This window comes from Pelodiscus sinensis, unplaced genomic scaffold (assembly GCF_049634645.1).
Source record: "Pelodiscus sinensis isolate JC-2024 unplaced genomic scaffold, ASM4963464v1 ctg115, whole genome shotgun sequence".
NCBI classification, from domain to species: Eukaryota; Metazoa; Chordata; order Testudines; family Trionychidae; genus Pelodiscus; species Pelodiscus sinensis.
In genome coordinates, this window is record NW_027465943.1 from 1 (window position 1) to 17,858 (window position 17,858).

General features: G+C 69.3%; 1 protein-coding gene across 1 annotated transcript; it reads left to right on the forward strand.

Moving 5' to 3' along the window:
- Positions 1-62: 62 nt before the first annotated feature.
- On the forward strand, positions 63-12,466 carry RXRB (retinoid X receptor beta). The gene is given in 10 exon segments (XM_075917124.1): positions 63-129; positions 132-220; positions 646-799; positions 1,865-2,044; positions 6,683-6,846; positions 7,445-7,574; positions 8,214-8,346; positions 10,056-10,147; positions 10,789-10,894; positions 11,289-12,466. Coding segments are annotated over 10 exon segments (1,248 nt in total). The 5' UTR covers positions 63-77; the 3' UTR covers positions 11,437-12,466.
- Positions 12,467-17,858: the final 5,392 nt, after the last annotated feature.

Below are 17,858 nucleotides of genomic sequence, written 5' to 3' on the forward strand. Positions count from 1 at the left end.
AGACTGCCGGAGTCCGGGACAGTTCCTCTCTGAGCTCGTCCCCCCCGCCAGAGCTCTCGGCTCCTCTCCATCCCTCCATGATCAGCTCAGCCATGACCTCCTCCATCAACTCGCCTGTCAGCAGCTTGGGCTCCCTTTCCCTGTCATCAGCTCTTCCCTGGGCTCCCCTGGACTCCCCGCCACGCCCTCCGTCGGCTACGGCCCTGTAAGCAGCCCCCAGGTAAGGGGGAGGGTGGCCCCTCCCTCAGGGGGCAGAGATCGGGGGGGAGGAGCTGAGTGGTGCTGGGGCTCCCCAAGTGGGCGCAGCGCCATGAAGTTAGGAGGGTGGCCGGATCCAGACTGGGAGGGGACAAGTAGCCAGTGAGCAGAGGAAGTGGGTGCAGTAGGGAAGGTCTCTCCTGTCAGGAGAGTTTGGGGTGTGTGTCCTCAGAGGTGGTGGGGCTGGTCTGGGAGGACAGGGTGAAGGAGAGGCAAAGGCTGAACCCCTGGGGAGCCGGTACCTGTGAGGCACCGAGGGAGAGATCGAGAAGTGGGGCTGCCCCTTGGGAAAGGCAGAGCTGTGATCTGCCAGGGGCATGTGGGGCCCTTCCGGCCCTGCTGCGAGCATGGGGGTGGCTGAGTCAATGCTCGCCTCTCTGCCCCCAGATTAACTCCACTGTGAACCTGTCTGGCATGCACTCCGTCAGCAGCTCGGAAGACGTCAAGCCCCCACTGGGCGTGCGGAGCCTCCCGTGTCACCCGCACGGTGGCATGATGCCGGGGAAGCGCCTCTGCGCCATCTGTGGGGACAGATCGTCAGGTACCGGCACCAGGACACCGGGGTTCTGACCCCACTGGGGTAGGGGGCTGGGATGTAGTTGGGCGAGAGAGAGGGGCTGGGAGGCAGGACGCCTGGGTTCTGTTTCTGGCTGTTGGAGAGGGGTGTGTGTGTCTGTGTCTTTGTGGCGCCAGGTGTCTGGACGCCTGGGTTCTGTCTCTGGCCTGGACACCTGGGTTCTGTCTCTGGCCTGGACGCCTGGGTTCTGTCTCTGGCAGTTGGAGAGGGGGGTGGGTGGGTGGGTGTGTGTGTGTGTGTGTGTGTGTTGTGTGTGTGGCGCCAGGTGTCCGGACGCCTGGGTTCTGTCTCTGGCAGTTGGAGAGGGGTGTGCGTGTGCTGTGTGCACAGGCCGGGTGTCCGGATGCCTGGGTTCTGTGTCTGGCCCTAGGACAGAGAGGGGTGTGTGGGTGTGGGTATGGGTATAAGTGTAGGGCTGGGGTTCTGAACGCCTGGGTTCTGTCTGGCCCTAGGAATGGGGTGTGTTGGCGCATTGGGGTTTTCCTGTCTCCTGCACCCCCGAAATGGCACGAACAGACTCCCCCAGCCAGTAGAACAGAGGGAGTTTATTACTTCTCCAGGATACAGCACAGATATAATCTGGTTACAGGGCAGGCCTAGGATGCCTCAGCCCCTCTTGATATGGGGGAGTCTCGGCTCCTAAGTCCCAGCCTGTTGCTTAGGCTGCTTCCTCCATAATCCCAGACAGAAACTAACTCTCTTCCAGCCCTGCCCCCAGCCAGGGCAGCATCCACCTTCCTTTGTTTCTCTCCTTGGGGGGTAGCTGGTCAGACAGGTTGAGAGACCCTCTTTGCATAATGACTCACCCCCTGCCCTGCTGGGCCGTGGTACCGACAGCAGCCAGTGGGGGTTACCACAGCCCCAGCTTAGAAAGCAGCAAGGTCCCAACACTATGTCACATGGGGGTGGGGTGGGTGTGCATGCGTGTGGGCCTGGGTTCTGGCCCTGGCCCTAGGAGAGGGGTGGGTATGCCGGGCCAGGGGCCGGGACACTGGGTTCTCCCTGACTCCCCTGCGCCTCCTCCCCCAGGAAAGCACTATGGGGTGTACAGCTGCGAGGGCTGCAAGGGTTTCTTCAAGCGCACGATCCGCAAGGACCTGACCTACACGTGCCGGGACAACAAAGACTGCATCGTGGACAAGCGCCAGCGCAACCGCTGCCAGTACTGCCGCTACCAGAAGTGCCTGGCCACCGGCATGAAGAGGGAAGGTACCGTCTGTCCGTCCGCCCGGGGCGGGGCCGTAGGGAGAGGGGGCGGGGCTCGGAGCGGTACTGCCGCTACCAGAAGTGCCTGGCCACCGGCATGAAGAGGGAAGGTACCGTCTGTCCGTCCGCCCGGGGGCGGGGCCATAGGGAGAGGGGGCGGGGCTCGGAGCGGTACTGCCGCTACCAGAAATGCCTGGCCACCGGCATGAAGAGGGAAGGTACCGTCTGTCCGTCCGCCCGGGGGCGGGGCCGTAGGGAGAGGGGGCGGGGCTCGGAGCGGTACTGCCGCTACCAGAAGTGCCTGGCCCACCGGCATGAAGAGGGAAGGTACCGTCTGTCCGTCCGCCCGGGGCGGGGGCCGTAGGGAGAGGGGGCGGGGCTCGGAGCGGTACTGCCGTTACCAGAAATGCCTGGCCACCGGCATGAAGAGGGAAGGTACCGTCTGTCCGTCCGCCCGGGGCGGGGCCGTAGGGAGAGGGGGCGGGGGCTCGGAGCGGTACTGCCGCCACCAGAAATGCATGGCCACCGGCATGAAGAGGGAAGGTACCGTCTGTCCGTCCGCCCGGGGGCGGGGCCGTAGGGAGAGGGGGCGGGGCTCGGAGCGGTACTGCCGCTACCAGAAGTGCCTGGCCACCGGCATGAAGAGGGAAGGTACCGTCTGTCCGTCCGCCCGGGGGCGGGGCCGTAGGGAGAGGGGGCGGGGCTCGGAGCGGTACTGCCGCTACCAGAAGTGCCTGGCCACCGGCATGAAGAGGGAAGGTACCGTCTGTCCGTCCGCCCGGGGGCGGGGGGCCGTAGGGAGAGGGGGCGGGGCTCGGAGCGGTACTGCCGCCACCAGAAATGCCTGGCCACCGGCATGAAGAGGGAAGGTACCGTCTGTCCGTCCGCCCCGGGGGTGGGGCCGTAGGGAGAGGGGGCGGGGCTCGGAGCGGTACTGCCGCTACCAGAAATGCCTGGCCACCGGCATGAAGAGGGAAGGTACCGTCTGTCCGTCCGCCCGGGGCGGGGCTCGGAGCGGTACTGCCACTACCAGAAATGCCTGGCCACTGGCATGAAGAGGGAAGGTACCGTCTGTCCGTCCGCCCGGGGCGGGGGCCATAGGGAGAGGGGGCGGGGCTCGGAGCGGTACTGCCGCTACCAGAAATGCCTGGCCACCGGCATGAAGAGGGAAGGTACCGTCTGTCTGTCCGCCCGGGGCGGGGCTCGGAGCGGTACTGCCACTACCAGAAATGCCTGGCCACTGGCATGAAGAGGGAAGGTACCGTCTGTCCGTCCGCCCGGGGCGGGGCCATAGGGAGAGGGGGCGGGGCTCGGAGCGGTACTGCCGCTACCAGAAATGCCTGGCCACCGGCATGAAGAGGGAAGGTACCGTCTGTCCGTCCACCCGGGGGCGGGGCCGTAGGGAGAGGGGGTGGGGCTCGGAGCGGTACTGCCGCTACCAGAAATGCCTGGCCACCGGCATGAAGAGGAAGGTACCGTCTGTCCGTCCGCCCGGGGCGGGGCCGTAGGGAGAGGGGGGCGGGGCTCGGAGCGGTACTGCCGCTACCAGAAGTGCCTGGCCACCGGCATGAAGAGGGAAGGTACCGTCTGTCCGTCCGCCCGGGGGCGGGGCCATAGGGAGAGGGGGCGGGGCTCGGAGGCGGGTACTGCCGTTACCAGAAATGCATGGCCACCGGCATGAAGAGGGAAGGTACCGTCTGTCCGTCCGCCCAGGGCGGGGCCGTAGGGAGAGGAGGCGGGGCTCGGAGCGGTACTGCCGCTACCAGAAGTGCCTGGCCACCGGCATGAAGAGGGAAGGTACCGTCTGTCCGTCCGCCCGGGGGCGGGGGCCGTAGGAGAGGGGGCGGGGCTCGGAGCGGTACTGCCGCTACCAGAAATGCCTGGCCACCGGCATGAAGAGGGAAGGTACCGTCTGTCCGTCCGCCCGGGGGGTGGGGCCGTAGGGAGAGGGGGCGGGGCTCGGAGCGGTACTGCCGCTACCAGAAGTGCCTGGCCACCGGCATGAAGAGGGAAGGTACCGTCTGTCCGTCCGCCCGGGGGCGGGGCCATAGGAGAGGGGGCGGGGCTCGGAGCGGGTACTGCCGTTACCAGAAATGCATGGCCACCGGCATGAAGAGGGAAGGTACCGTCTGTCCGTCCGCCAGGGCGGGGGCCGTAGGGAGAGGCGGGGGCTCGGAGCGGTACTGCCGCTACCAGAAGTGCCTGGCCACCGGCATGAAGAGGGAACGGTACCGTCTGTCCGTCCGCCCGGGGGCGGGGCCGTAGGGAGAGGGGGGCGGGGCTCGGAGCGGTACTGCCGCTACCAGAAGTGCCTGGCCACCGGCATGAAGAGGGAAGGTACCGTCTGTCCGTCCGCCCGGGGGCGGGGCCGTAGGGAGAGGGGGGCGGGGCTCGGAGCGGTACTGCCGCTACCAGAAATGCCTGGCCACCGGCATGAAGAGGGAAGGTACCGTCTGTCTGTCCGCCCGGGGCGGGGCCGTAGGGAGAGGGGGCGGGGCTCGGAGCGGTACTGCCGCTACCAGAAGTGCCTGGCCACCGGCATGAAGAGGGAAGGTACCGTCTGTCCGTCCGCCCGGGGGCGGGGCCATAGGGAGAGGGGGCGGGGCTCGGAGCGGTACTGCCGTTACCAGAAATGCATGGCCACCGGCATGAAGAGGGAAGGTACCGTCTGTCCGTCCGCCCGGGGGCGGGGCTCGGAGCGGTACTGCCGTTACCAGAAATGCCTGGCCACCGGCATGAAGAGGGAAGGTACCGTCTGTCCGTCCGCCCAGGGCGGGGCCGTAGGGACAGGGGGCGGGGCTCGGAGCGGTACTGCCGCTACCAGAAGTGCCTGGCCACCGGCATGAAGAGGGAAGGTACCGTCTGTCCGTCCGCCCGGGGCGGGGCCGTAGGGAGAGGGGGCGGGGCTCGGAGCGGTACTGCCGCTACCAGAAATGCCTGGCCACCGGCATGAAGAGGGAAGGTACCGTCTGTCCGTCCGCCCGGGGCGGGGCCATAGGGAGAGGGGGCGGGGCTCGGAGCGGTACTGCCGCTACCAGAAATGCCTGGCCACCGGCATGAAGAGGGAAGGTACCGTCTGTCCGTCCGCCCGGGGGCGGGGCCATAGGGAGAGGGGGCGGGGCTCGGAGCGGTACTGCCGTTACCAGAAATGCATGGCCACCGGCATGAAGAGGGAAGGTACCGTCTGTCCGTCCGCCCGGGGGCGGGGCTCGGAGCGGTACTGCCGCTACCAGAAATGCATGGCCACCGGCATGAAGAGGGAAGGTACCGTCTGTCCGTCCGCCCGGGGGCGGGGCCGTAGGGAGAGGGGGCGGGGCTCGGAGCGGTACTGCCGCTACCAGAAATGCCTGGCCACCGGCATGAAGAGGGAAGGTACCGTCTGTCCGTCCGCCCAGGGCGGGGCCGTAGGGACAGGGGGCGGGGCTCAGAGCGGTACTGCCGCTACCAGAAGTGCCTGGCCACCGGCATGAAGAGGGAAGGTACCGTCTGTCCGTCCGCCCGGGGGCGGGGCCATAGGGAGAGGGGGCGGGGCTCGGAGCGGTACTGCCGTTACCAGAAATGCATGGCCACCGGCATGAAGAGGGAAGGTACCGTCTGTCCGTCCGCCCGGGGGCGGGGCTCGGAGCGGTACTGCCGCTACCAGAAATGCCTGGCCACCGGCATGAAGAGGGAAGGTACCGTCTGTCCGTCCGCCCAGGGCGGGGCCGTAGGGACAGGGGGCGGGGCTCGGAGCGGTACTGCCGCTACCAGAAGTGCCTGGCCACCGGCATGAAGAGGGAAGGTACCGTCTGTCCGTCCGCCCGGGGGCGGGGCCGTAGGGAGAGGGGGCGGGGCTCGGAGCGGTACTGCCGCTACCAGAAATGCCTGGCCACCGGCATGAAGAGGGAAGGTACCGTCTGTCCGTCCGCCCGGGGGCGGGGCCGTAGGGAGAGGGGGCGGGGCTCGGAGCGGTACTGCCGCTACCAGAAATGCCTGGCCACCGGCATGAAGAGGGAAGGTACCGTCTGTCCGTCCGCCCGGGGCGGGGCCGTAGGGAGAGGGGGCGGGGCTCGGAGCGGTACTGCCGTTACCAGAAATGCATGGCCACCGGCATGAAGAGGGAAGGTACCGTCTGTCCGTCCGCCCGGGGCGGGGCCGTAGGGAGAGGGGGCGGGGCTCGGAGCGGTACTGCCGCTACCAGAAGTGCCTGGCCACCGGCATGAAGAGGGAAGGTACCGTCTGTCCGTCCGCCCGGGGCGGGGCCGTAGGGAGAGGGGGCGGGGCTCGGAGCGGTACTGCCGCTACCAGAAGTGCCTGGCCACCGGCATGAAGAGGGAAGGTACCGTCTGTCCGTCCGCCCGGGGCGGGGCTCGGAGCGGCACTGCTGCTACCAGAAAGGCCTGAGGGGAAGGTTCCTTGGGGGGCTGACCGCGAAGGGCTTGCTGGCGGGCGGTGCTGAGGGGCGGGAAGCGCAGAGTTGGGCACTTGTCCCTCCCAGCGGTGCAGGAGGGAAATGGGGCCGGGAGGGCATTGCCAGAGGGTGTCTGTGCCACGTCTGACCAGTCCCCCTCCCCCCGCAGCGGTGCAGGAGGGAAATGGGGCCGGGAGGGCATTGCCAGAGGGTGTCTGTGCCACGTCTGACCAGTCCCCCTCCCCCCGCAGCGGTGCAGGAGGAGCGGCAGCGGGGGAAGGAGAAGGACGGCGAGGGGGATTTTGTGGGCGCCGCAAACGAAGAGATGCCGGTGGAGAAGATCCTGGAAGCAGAGCTGGCTGTGGAGCAGAAATCGGACCAAAGCGTGGATGGCTCTGGCACGGGGGGCAGCTCGGTGAGGGGGGGCGGGGGACTCTGTCATGCCTGGGAGGCAGAGCAGGGCCCTGGCAAAGGGCTTGTGTGGGGATAGAAGGCGCTGACAGAAGGCTGGGGCTTCAGGCCTGGGGGCAGGGAAGGCAGAGAGGTCTGGTAAAGGAGGGTGGGTTCCAGAGGAGGGCAGGACAGGAGTCTCTGGGGCCAGGGCAGGGGTTGATGGGGCAGAGGCCTGGGAGGGGCAGGGCAGGGGGCTCTGGGGGTAGGGCAGGGCTTTGGGAGGCGCACGGCAGGGGGCTAGGCGACAATGGGGCAGGGGGCTCTAGGGATGGGGTCGATGGGGTAGGTGTCTGGGAGGGGTGGGGCAGGGGTCTGGGGATGGGGTCAGGGGGCTGATGGTGCAGGGGCTCTGGGGAGAGGTCAGGGGCTCTGGGGCCAATTGGACAGGGGCGAGGTGTCGCTTGCACACGGAGAAGGTGCCCGGCCGGGGGAGGAGTGGCCGTGTTGGAGGCTGCTGGCGGGAATGGCAGGGCCAGTGGGAGAGGGGGAGCCGTGGATGTGGGGAAGGCCTGGGGCCCGGCAAGTGTCTGACCCCGTCTGTGTCGTCCCTCTCCCCCCAGCCAAACGACCCAGTGACCAACATCTGCCAGGCGGCCGACAAGCAGCTCTTCACGCTGGTGGAGTGGGCCAAGCGCATCCCTCACTTCTCCGAGCTGCCCCTGGATGACCAAGTCATCCTGCTGCGGGCAGGTGAGTGACAGGGTGGGGGCGGGACATCCTGCTGCGGGTGGGTGGGTGTGTGACATGCGGCAGGGGGGACGGGACATCCTGCTGTGGCAGGTGAGTGACATGGGGCGGGACATCCTGCTGCAGGTGGGTGTGTGACATGGGGCAGGGGGACGGGACATCCTGCTGTGGCAGGTGAGTGACATGGGGCGGGACATCCTGCTGCAGGTGGGTGTGTGACATGGGGCAGGGGGACGGGACATCCTGCTGTGTCAGGTGAGTGATATGGGGCGGGATTCCTGCAGCTGGTGGGTGTGTGACATGGGGCGGGGGGGACCGGACATCCTGCTGTGGCAGGTGAGTGACATGGGGAGGGACATCCTACTGTGGCAGGTGAGTGACATGGGGCGGGACTTCCTGCTGTGGCAGGTGAGTGACATGGGGCGGGACTTCCTGCTGCATGGTGCACAAGGCCGTGCCCGCAGGCTGAAGGCGCCCTAGTGAGAGCGGGGGGCGGGGGGACCCAAACTGTTCTGTCTGGGAGTGTCGAGGTGGGACGGTAACATGGGGGGGTTCCCTCTCCTCCCTGGTCTCTAGCTTTGGGGGAGGGGAGGAAGGGGGGGGTCCCCGGCCTGGCTCTGAGTGACTCTCCCTGCGCCCCAGGCTGGAACGAGCTGCTTATCGCCTCCTTCTCGCACCGCTCCATCTCTGTGAAGGACGGGATCCTGCTGGCCACAGGGCTGCATGTGCATCGGAACAGCGCCCACAGTGCCGGCGTGGGGGCCATCTTCGACAGGTGGGTAGGGCCCGGGGCTCTGCGCGGGGGCATGGCCCTGGGGGCACAGGGCTGGCAAGGGGGCTGCATTTCCCAGGGTGTGGGGGACTGGTAAGGGGGCTGCGGTTCCCAGGGGCACTGGGCTGGTAAGGGGGCTGCGGTTCCATGGGAAGTGGGGTGAGTTGGGGGGGCAGGTCTCAGGGGCACTGGGCTGGTAAGGGGGCTGCGGTTCCCACGGGAAGTGGGGTGAGTTGGGGGGCAGGTCCCAGGGGCACTGGGCTGGTAAGGAGGCTGCAGTTCCCAGGGGCACTGGGCTGGTAAGGGGGCTGCGGTTCCTAAGGGGCTGCAGTTCCCAGGGGCACTGGGCTGGTAAGGGGGCTGCAGTTCCATGGGAAGTGGGGTGAGTTGGGGGGGCAGGTCTCAGGGGCACTGGGCTGGTAAGGGGGCTGCGGTTCCCAGGGGCACTGGGCTGGTAAGGGGGCTGCGGTTCCCACGGGAAGTGGGGTGAGTTGGGGGGGCAGGTCCCAGGGGCACTGGGCTGGTAAGGGGGCTGCGGTTCCATGGGAAGTGGGGTGAGTTGGGGGGGCAGGTCTCAGGGGCACTGGGCTGGTAAGGGGGCTGCGGTTCCCACGGGAAGTGGGGTGAGTTGGGGGGGCAGGTCCCAGGGGCACTGGGCTGGTAAGGGGGCTGCGGTTCCATGGGAAGTGGGGTGAGTTGGGGGGGCAGGTCTCAGGGGCACTGGGCTGGTAAGGGGGCTGCGGTTCCCAGGGGCACTGGGCTGGTAAGGGGGCTGCGGTTCCCACGGGAAGTGGGGTGAGTTGGGGGGCAGGTCCCAGGGGCACTGGGCTGGTAAGGGGGCTGCGGTTCCTAAGGGGCTGTATTTCCCAGGGGCACTGGGCTGGTAAGGGCGCTGCAGTTCCCACGGGAAGTGGGGTGAGTTGGGGGGCAGGTCCCAGGGGCACTGGGCTGGTAAGGGGGCTGCAGTTCCCACGGGAAGTGGGGTGAGTTGGGGGGCAGGTCTCAGGGGCACTGGGCTGGTAAGGGGGCTGCAGTTCCCACGGGAAGTGGGGTGAGTTGGGGGGCAGGTCCCAGGGGCACTGGGCTGGTAAGGGGGCTGCGGTTCCTAAGGGGCTGTATTTCCCAGGGGCACTGGGCTGGTAAGGGCGCTGCGGTTCCCACAGGAAGTGGGGTGAGTTGGGGGGCAGGTCCCAGGGGCACTGGGCTGGTAAGGGGGCTGCGGTTCCTAAGGGGCTGTATTTCCCAGGGGCACTGGGCTGGTAAGGGCGCTGCGGTTCCCACAGGAAGTGGGGTGAGTTGGGGGGCAGGTCCCAGGGGCACTGGGCTGGTAAGGGGGCTGCGGTTCCTAAGGGGCTGTATTTCCCAGGGGCACTGGGCTGGTAAGGGGGCTGCAGTTCCCACGGGAAGTGGGGTGAGTTGGGGGGCAGGTCTCAGGGGCACTGGGCTGGTAAGGGGGCTGCAGTTCCCACGGGAAGTGGGGTGAGTTGGGGGGCAGGTCCCAGGGGCACTGGGCTGGTAAGGGGGCTGCGGTTCGTAAAAGTCTGGCAAGGGGGCAGGTGTTGTGGGGACTTGGTGCTGGTGTGGGGCTGCTGCTGACAGGCGGGAGCAGGCTCTCCAGGCGCGGGCTAGCGGGTGAGGAGGGCCCAGGGGAGCCAGTTGCGAGCTCCCAGCGGGCGGCTCTGCCCCCCTCCCCACTGATGCCCCCTCCCCAGGGTGCTGACCGAGCTGGTCTCCAAGATGCGGGACATGCGGATGGACAAGACAGAGCTGGGCTGTCTACGGGCCATCATCCTCTTCAACCCGGGTAAGGGACCCCCGGAGCTCCCCCCCCCAGGCTGCCTGCCCCCCCCCCAGGCTGCCTGCCCCCATCCTCTTCAACCCGGGTAAGGGACCCCCAGAGCTCCCCCCCCCAGGCTGCCTGCCCCCCCCCAGGCTGCCTGCCCCCATCCTCTTCAACCCGGGTAAGGGACCCCCGGAGCTCCCCCCCCCAGGCTGCCTGCCCCCCCCCCCAGGCTGCCTGCCCCCCATCCTCTTCAACCCGGGTAAGGGACCCCCGGAGCTCCCTCCCCCCAGGCTGCCTGCCTCCTCCTCCCCAGGCTGCCTGCCCCCCATCCTCTTCAAATTGGGTATGGGACCGCCCCAGACATCCTCCCTCAGTCTGCCTGCCCCCCATCCTCTTCAACATGGGTAAGGGACCCCGGAGCCCCCCCCACCCGATAGGTCCCTGCCTCCTCGTCATCAGCGTTTCGGTGTGCGGAAGGAATGCTCTGTGCCCTGCCGCCGGCTGTGCATGGTGACACGCGCTCTGCCCGTCGGCTCCTCCTCTCCTCTGGGCGGCCGCCCACGTGCCCAGCTCACAGGGGCCCTGCCCTCTTCCCCATGGGGCTGCAGCCTGGGCGGGGGGGGGGCTGCCCTCACAGGGCTGTAACCCACTGCCTGCTGCAGATGCCAAGGGGCTGTCGAACCCGGGGGAGGTGGAGCTGCTGCGGGAAAAGGTCTACGCCTCCCTGGAGTCCTACTGCAAGCAGAAGTACCCCGAGCAGCAGGGCAGGTGAGCAGCAGGGACGGGGGGAGAACGGGGATGCGCAGAGGGGTGCCCGGGCAGCCAGGAGGGAGGAGGAGATGCCAGGGTGGAGGGCGGGGGCATCTCTAGGGCTGGCGTGCTCGGTGTGGGCAGCCCGCTTCTGGGGCTGCAGCTGCAGCAAGTGGCCACGAGGTGGCGCCAGATCACTGCTCCTGACCCAGCCTGTGTTTGCATGGGGGGGATCCCACAGGTGGGGGCAGGGAATGGGGGGAGCATGTGGGGCAGGGAGCCATGCGCACCGGAAATGGGAGGCTGTGGGGTGGGGGTGCAGGGTGCCTTATGGACAGGGAATCAGTGGGGCTGGGGGTTGTGGGGGGCTGTGGGGGCGTCCCTGCCCCCGTGACCCTGCCCTTGCCCCCAGGTTTGCCAAGCTGCTGCTGCGCCTGCCGGCCCTGCGCTCCATCGGGCTGAAGTGCTTGGAGCATCTGTTCTTCTTCAAGCTGATCGGCGACACCCCCATCGACACCTTCCTCATGGAGATGCTGGAGGCCCCGCACCAGCTGGCCTGAGCCCCCCCCACGGGGGCTGCGGACTCTGGGGGGCGGCTGGGCAGGCGAGGGGCGGCGCTGTCGGTTGCTGTGTGGGGTCCCCTGGGCGTCCCCCGTGCCTCTCCAGAGCTGGGGTGGCCCCGGGCCCTACCTCATTCCCCCAGTGGCTGGCTCCCCCAGAGGTACCCCGGCCTCGCCGTGGGTGGGCCTGGGCTGACCCCGAGAGTTCAGGTAGGGGCAGAGGAGGCCCCCAGTGCCCACTAATATAGCCCCGTCTCCCGGGCGTGGGGAGCCTGGCCCCGCCCTTCGCCTGGGGGCCTTCTGGCCACATCCCCCAGTGAGGACGGGCGAGGCCCACGCCCTTGCTGCTGGGGGTGTCCTGGCCCGGGGGGGCGGGGGGAGGCGGGTACGTGTGGGCAGGGGCCTGCTCTCCTGGGTCCTTAGTTTATTCTGTGCCCCTCCTGGCTGCCCTGCTGGGGGAGGGGCAGTCCCTGTGGCTCCCAGGCGGGGGGGGGGGGGGGATTATGCCCCGCACTGGCCCCCACAGCCCCATTTCTCAGGCAGCCGTTAGCACTTTGAATCGACATCCTGCGCCCCACTCCCGCCTCAATCTATGCAGCAGGTACCAGATGCCTCCCCCTGCCAGTGGCTGGGGGGGTGGGAAAGGGTTGAATGCAGCCTCCCCCCGCCACACTCACTGTGGGGGGGGAGTTACTGTAGGGCCTACAGCCTGTGGAGGGGTGTCCTGGCTGAGAGCCAGGGTTCAGAGCCAGGCCCCCCAGGCGAATGGGGGCAGACCTCTGGCAAATGGGGGGGTCTTCCCCCCCTTGCAGGCTGCAGGGGGTCCCCCTGCCTGGACCGTTTGTTTGAGTTGCTGCGGGGGGAGGGGTGTGTAGGGTGGGGGCCCTGCCTGAGCAGCCCCCCCCATTGGGCGCAGCCCTTCTCCCCGCATGCCCGGCCCCGTTATTTTCGCTTTTATTATTATTAACCCCCCCCCCCCTCCCCATTGCTTTGGAGTTACCGTGATTAAAGCTGCTGCTTCTTAACCGTGCCCAGCGCCTCCCCTGGCTGTGCCCCCCCCAGGAAACACCTCCCTCCCCTGGCCCGGAGTGACCCCGGCACGCCTCCATCAGCCGGCTTGGCTCTGCCGGGCCGGGGGGGGCAGACAAGGGGGCTTTGTTTGCCCGCCTGGGCCGGGAGCTGCGCTCACCTGCCGGGCCGGGGACCCCGCACAGACCTTGCGCCACTGGGCTGGCGGGGGGGGGGGGGCAGGATCAGGCCCGGTCCCCCCGGCCCTGGGGGCAGTTGGGGAGGGGGTCAGACCCCTCCAGTCTAGTGCTCCGCCTCCGCCCTGAGAAGCGTGTCAGCACTGGGTCCCTGTCCTTCCCCCCATGGGTGGGGTATGGGTTGGGGAGGAGGGGCTGGGGGTGGGTCAGTGAGGGGGGAGGGGTGGCTGTCCCTTGCTCACCCCGAGGGGGGAGGCCTTGTGTCCCATATCTCCCCGCCCGGGGGGGGGGGGGGAGTGGTTTGCCGCAGAGTCTATTTCTGGTCTCCTGAAATGGGGGGGGAGGAGGATTGTTGGCATCTCTCCCCGGGGGGGGGGGGCTGGCCCCCAGCTAAGGAAGGTCCCAGGCTGTGGGCCCCCCCTGCTGGCAGGTGCAGACGTGCCAACCCCAGCGTGCCCTCGGAGAAACGTGCACTGGTGCAAAGTGCCCACTTGTGCACAGACACCTCTGAAATGCACCCGCAGGCACAGACATGCAGGCGTGCGCTTCCTGGCATATGCACTGACACTAGTCCCTCGCACGTGCTTGTGCAACGCACACCGGGCTGGCCGTGCATTTCCACATGTGCCCAGCCCCTGCCTAGCCAGGCTAACGTGCCCCTGCCCAGCTGCGAGCCCCCTCCGGTGCCCCGTGGCTGGGAGCTGGCAGGGCGGGGGCCGCACGGGGCTGCTTTGAACCTGGGCAGCGTCTCCGGGCCGTGTTTATCCGCAGGGCGCACAGAGGCAGCTCTGTGCAGGGCATGAAGGGCCGGGCTGTCTGGTGGCTGGGCCCCGGCCCAGCCGCCAGCCACAAGCTCCGTCCCAGGGGGCCGGCAGTACAAACAGGCCTGGTGGAGCCCGGCCCGGCTTAGGCCAGGGACCAACCTGTCTGCGCTCGGCCAGCGGGGCCCTGCCTGGGGCACCAGGCTCCAGCCTGCAGTCCCCTGGCCTGGGGTCCAGCACCCCCCGGGATCCCCTGGCCCGAGTGTCCATCCCCCCCCCCCGGGATCCCCTGGCCCGAGTGTCCATCCCCCCCCGGGATCCCCTGGCCCGAGTGTCCATCCCCCCCGGGATCCCCTGGCCTGGGGTCCAGCACCCCCCCCGGGATCCCCTGGCCCGAGTGTCCATCCCCCCCCGGGATCCCCTGGCCTGGGGTCCAGCACCCCCCGGGATCCCCTGGCCCGAGTGTCCATCCCCCCCCCCGGGATCCCCTGGCCCGAGTGTCCATCCCCCCCCCGGGATCCCCTGGCCCGAGTGTCCATCCCCCCCGGGATCCCCTGGCCTGGGGTCCAGCACCCCCCGGGATCCCCTGGCCCGAGTGTCCATCCCCCCCGGGATCCCCTGGCCTGGGGTCCAGCACCCCCCCCGGGATCCCCTGGCCCGAGTGTCCATCCCCCCCGGGATCCCCTGGCCTGGGGTCCAGCACCCCCCGGGATCCCCTGGCCCGAGTGTCCATCCCCCCCCCGGGATCCCCTGGCCCGAGTGTCCATCCCCCCCCGGGATCCCCTGGCCTGGGGTCCAGCACCCCCCGGGATCCCCTGGCCCGAGTGTCCATCCCCCCCAGGATCCCCTGGCCTGGGGTCCATCCCCCCCGGGATCCCCTGGCCCGAGTGTCCATCCCCCCCAGGATCCCCTGGCCTGGGGTCCAGCACCCCCCGGGATCCCCTGGCCCGAGTGTCCATCCCCCCCGGGATCCCCTGGCCCGAGTGTCCATCCCCCCCGGGATCCCCTGGCCTGGGGTCCAGCACCCCCCGGGATCCCCTGGCCCGAGTGTCCATCCCCCCCGGGATCCCCTGGCCTGGGGTCCAGCACCCCCCGGGATCCCCTGGCCTGGGGTCCATCCCCCCCCCCTGGGATCCCCTGGCCTGGGGTCCAGCACCCCCCCCGGGATCCCCTGGCCCGAGTGTCCATCCCCCCCGGGATCCCCTGGCCCGAGTGTCCATACCCCCCGGGATCCCCTGGCCTGGGGTCCATCCCCCCCCCCGGGATTCCCTGGCCCGAGGTCCAGCCTCTCCCTCTGCAATCCCTGAGCACTGGGGTCCAGCCGCTCCCCATGGGGTTCCCCCGGCACCAGGGTCCAGCCTCCCCCCCATGGGCCTGCTCTGTACCCCGCAGGCCCCAGTGCCAGCTTTGTGCTGCCCCGGCCGCTTGGCTGTAGGTGGCTCTGGGAACCCCCAAGGCCGGGCCAGGCTGCAATTACCGTGCGAGAGTCATTGAGGGCACCTGGGCGGGGCTGGCGTCAGCCAGAGGCCTGAGCCATGGCCGGGGCTGCCCCCCCCACCCTGCCCCTTCTATTTTCAGGCTCTCTCCATCTGTTCCTGCACCCCGCTCCCAGGGCCCGGCCCTGGCTCCCAGGGGCAGGGCTGGCTAATTACACGGCCTTGATTACAGTGTGGGGCTGCTGGAGTTCCGGATCCAAATATACCCTGGGCTGGGCTGCCGGAGTCCCCCCACGGCACGTGTCTCCTCCCCCCCCAACGGGCAGGGAATGGTGCACGCCGGCACTGGGGCACGGCACACTAGCCCAGGGGCTGGGTGAGGGGCCAGCCCCAAGGGGGCCCCTCCAAGAACAGGATCTGGGGAGACCCCAGAGCGGGGGGGGGGGGGGGGGAAATGTGCCTTCTAATTGTTTCCATCTGGGTGCGGAACCAATTTTATTTGGTGCACCAAGGCAGGTCTGGATGTGCACCACCAGGGCACCCCCTGCTGCTGGCTCGGGGCGCTTTGCTCAGCGGCTGGGCAGCGCTGGAATCTCTCCTGGGCGGCCACCCAAGTGCCCGGCTCCCAGGGGCACTGGCTGGGGAGCCACGGGAGTGGGGGGGCTGTTCTCTGGCCGTTGGTATTTGCTCTCTGCTACAGCAGCGCTAGGACCCCAGTGTGCCAGGCGCAGCAGAGCCCCGCAGCGTGCATGGTGCAAGGCCCAGCCGGGGAGCCCACGGCCCCGGTCCCGCGCTGCTGGGCATACGGCCGGCTGAGCCCGGGGCACCGGAGAGCGGCTGGCTGGCTGGGTGTCTGGCCGGCGCCGAGGGCACGAGCGGGCGCCTATGGAGCTGCTGGAGGGGAGGGGCAGGACTCCCAGAACAGGTGAGTTGGGGGGCAGGGCTGCGGCTGTTGCCATGGGGGGCAGCCCGGAGCCAGCAGGACGGGGATGGTCCCGAGCGGGCGATGTGTGGGGCTAGGATGAGCCTGGCAAATGAGGAGGGAATTCCCATGGGCTCTCTAGGATGTGTGCACAGACGCATGCTTATCCATGCATGGCCAGCTTCATGTGTGTGTGCCCCGACACGTGCTGACAACATGCACCCTCATGTCCCTGCACTCACATGTGCATGGTCAGACTCACACGCATGTGCCCGGATACACGTGCCCACTCACACATGCCAACAACATGCACACTCATGTCCCCGCACTCACATGTGCATGGTCAGTCTCACAGGCGTGTGCCCTGACACATGCCGGCAACATGCACACATGTTCCCACACTCAAGTGCACAGTCAGACTCACACATGTGTGCCCCGACACATGCCCACTCACACGTACCGACGTGCGCACACATGTCCCCGCACTCACGTGCACAGTCGGACTCACACGCATGTGCCCACAGTCACATCCGCCAGCAACGTGCCCACATACATGGTTGCACACTAGCACACAAGGGTGTGATCACTACGCCGTGCCCACTGTAACCCAGGCCTGTGAGCACTGTCACGCTCTGCTCTAGCCACACACCCAGGGGCTCACCAGTGCTCACCAGTGCTCGGGTTTGTGGGTCACGCTGTTATCTGTGCGTGTGTCCCTCCCCCCGCAGCGCTGGGCAGGGACCCCAGGGTGGCAGTTTGGGGGAGCTGCTGAGGGCTGGGTGGGGGAGGCACAGGGGTGTGTGGGGGGATCCCGGGTTCAGCCCCTCTGCCCTGCTGGGGAGATGGAGACGGGTCTCAGTCCCCCCCCCCCCCGCCCCGTCCTGGGGGTGGATGGGAGCTGGCGCCCCCTACAGGGGACAGGCTGCTGCCTCCTTCCCTGCCCCCAGTCCCCCAGCTAGCCAGGCCCTGCCCCCCAGCCCGATTGCTGGAGGGGCGGTGCAGTCCAGGGCTGTGTGAGCGGGAGGGTGCTATTACCTCCCCCCAGGACGCAGGAGGGGGAGCCCCATTTCCTACCGCAGCCCCAGAGGCTGGGGGGGGGCTCTGAGCCGGGAGAAGGCAGGTGGCCCCGGGAAAGGCTGGAAGGGCCCCTGGGAGGAAGGGGCGCCCCTCGGTGCAGGGGTTTTGCAGGGGGAGGGAGGCTGGGAGAGGTGGGGGCAGGGCCCGCAGGGAACTGGGTGTCCCAGGTGGGCAGGGATGGGGGGCGGACAGGGCAGAGAGGGAAGGGGCAGGGGGCAGGGCTGGGCAGCAGGGCGGGGACAGTGGGGGTCGGCTCAAGGGGGCTGGGCAGACCTGGAGGGGAGCAGAGGGCGGGGCGGGGCGGGGCGGGGAGCGTGCCGGGCTGGGACGGGAGGAGGGAGCAGGGGGGCGGGCTGGGGGTGCCGGGCAGGGGGCCGGGCCGGGAGGAGGGAGCAGGGGGGCGGGCTGGGAAGAGGGAGCAGGGGGGCGGGCTGGGGGTGCCGGGGCAGGGGGCCGGGCAGGGGGGCGGCTGGGGGTGCCGAGGCAGGGGGCGGGCCGGGAGGAGGGAGCAGGGGGGCGGGCTGGGAAGAGGGAGCAGGGGGGCGGGCTGGGGGTGCCGGGGCAGGGGGCCGGGCAGGGGGGCGGCTGGGGGTGCCAAGGCAGGGGGCGGGCCGGGAGGAGGGAGCAGGGGGGCGGGCTGGGGGTGCCGGGGCAGGGGGTTGGGCCGGGGGGAAGCAGGGGGCGGGCTGGGGGTGCCGGGGCAGGGGGCCGGGCCGGGAGGAGGGAGCAGGGGGGCGGGCCGGGAAGAGGGAGCAGGGGGGCGGGCTGGGGGTGCCGGGGCAGGGGGCCGGGCAGGGGGGTGGCTGGGGGTGCCGAGGCAGGGGGCGGGCCGGGAGGAGGGAGCAGGGGGGCGGGCTGGGGGTGCCGGGGCAGGGGGTTGGGCCGGGGGGAAGCAGGGGGCGGGCTGGGGGTGCCGGGCAGGGGGGCGGGCCGGGAGGAGAGAGCAGGGGGGCGGCTGAGGGTGCCGGGGCAGGGGGCCGGGCCGGGAGGAGGGAGCAGGGGGGCGGGCTGGGGGTGCCGG